A 962-nucleotide genomic window follows, 5' to 3' on the forward strand; every position below is an offset into this window, starting at 1 on the left:
CCGCGTGAGAACCCCTGTCTGCCCTCAGGGCTGGTTGCGTGGGTGCAGGCAGAGCTGCCAGTGCACGAGAGCGGCCGCATCTGCGTGTGCATGCACACGCCCGGGTGTGCAAGGGATGCATGTGTATATAGGGTTGTACCTTACACAAATACACACAGGCACAGCAAATATATACACGTGTGTGTTCGCATGTGCATTAGTATGCTCACACATGGACGCACATGGGTGCGCGTCTGCTGGTGCCTCCCTCCGGCATTTTGAGTGCTTTTCCACACATGCCCCTCCATGCACCCCAATATTCATCCGTGCAATTCCCCGCAGGTTTAGCCCTTGAGGACGACCCCCAAATAAGACTAAAGCAGGACGAGGCCCACAGTCAGGTGAGGCTTTGCACTCCCATGGGGCCTAAAGCAACTCATGGCCGCCCAAAGGAGCAGCAGCCACCCAGCTGAGCTGATGTTTAGGGAGAAAACATAGAAAAAAGGGGGAAAAAAAAAAAAGCAAGGGGGAGAGAGAGAGGGGAGTGGGTCCTTACCTGCTGGGTGAAGGCTGCCTGGGGTGAGGTGGGGGACTTGCTGGTGGCCCCCAGCTGAGTGTCCTGCTTGGCTTCAGCCTGGAGCTCTTTGGCCTCCGAGTCAGCCGGCGTGGTCGGGAGCCCGAAGCCTTCCTCGCTATCCGCCATGTTACGAGCTTCCTTCGCTGAATCCCCCACTGCAGGCACACATCGGGGAGAGAGCAGAGATAAGAGACGCATAAGTCAATGCTGACGTTTAATAAAATATATATATATATACACACACACGCATACGGAATGGGGAGCGAGCCGGTGCGCTAGGCAGGGCTGCCCGACAAACCCACGCTGCCCGCAACTCACTTCCAGCTGCCCGGGGAGGGAACAAGGCCCTTTAACTTTGGGAGAGGGAGAAATAAAGACTTTTATTTATTATCGTAGCCCGCAAGGG

The 962-nt window shown here is 55.8% G+C and overlaps 1 protein-coding gene across 2 annotated transcripts in view; it reads right to left on the reverse strand.

Moving 5' to 3' along the window:
- The window catches only part of TBX5 (T-box transcription factor 5), a 39,506-nt gene that overhangs the window by 35,981 nt on the left and 2,563 nt on the right, over window positions 1–962 (reverse strand). Inside the window, exon 2 of one of the 2 annotated variants that reach the window (XM_035898343.1) lies at window positions 536–711. In XM_035898343.1, coding sequence (XP_035754236.1) covers window positions 536–711 — 176 coding nt within the window. Of the gene's footprint in view, window positions 1–535; window positions 755–962 lie in introns of those variants that run through there. The other variant, XM_009642847.2, reaches the window with a different exon arrangement.

This window comes from Egretta garzetta, unplaced genomic scaffold (genome assembly GCF_000687185.1).
Source record: "Egretta garzetta isolate BGI_Z169 unplaced genomic scaffold, ASM68718v1 scaffold7, whole genome shotgun sequence".
Classification (NCBI taxonomy): Eukaryota; Metazoa; Chordata; class Aves; order Pelecaniformes; family Ardeidae; genus Egretta; species Egretta garzetta.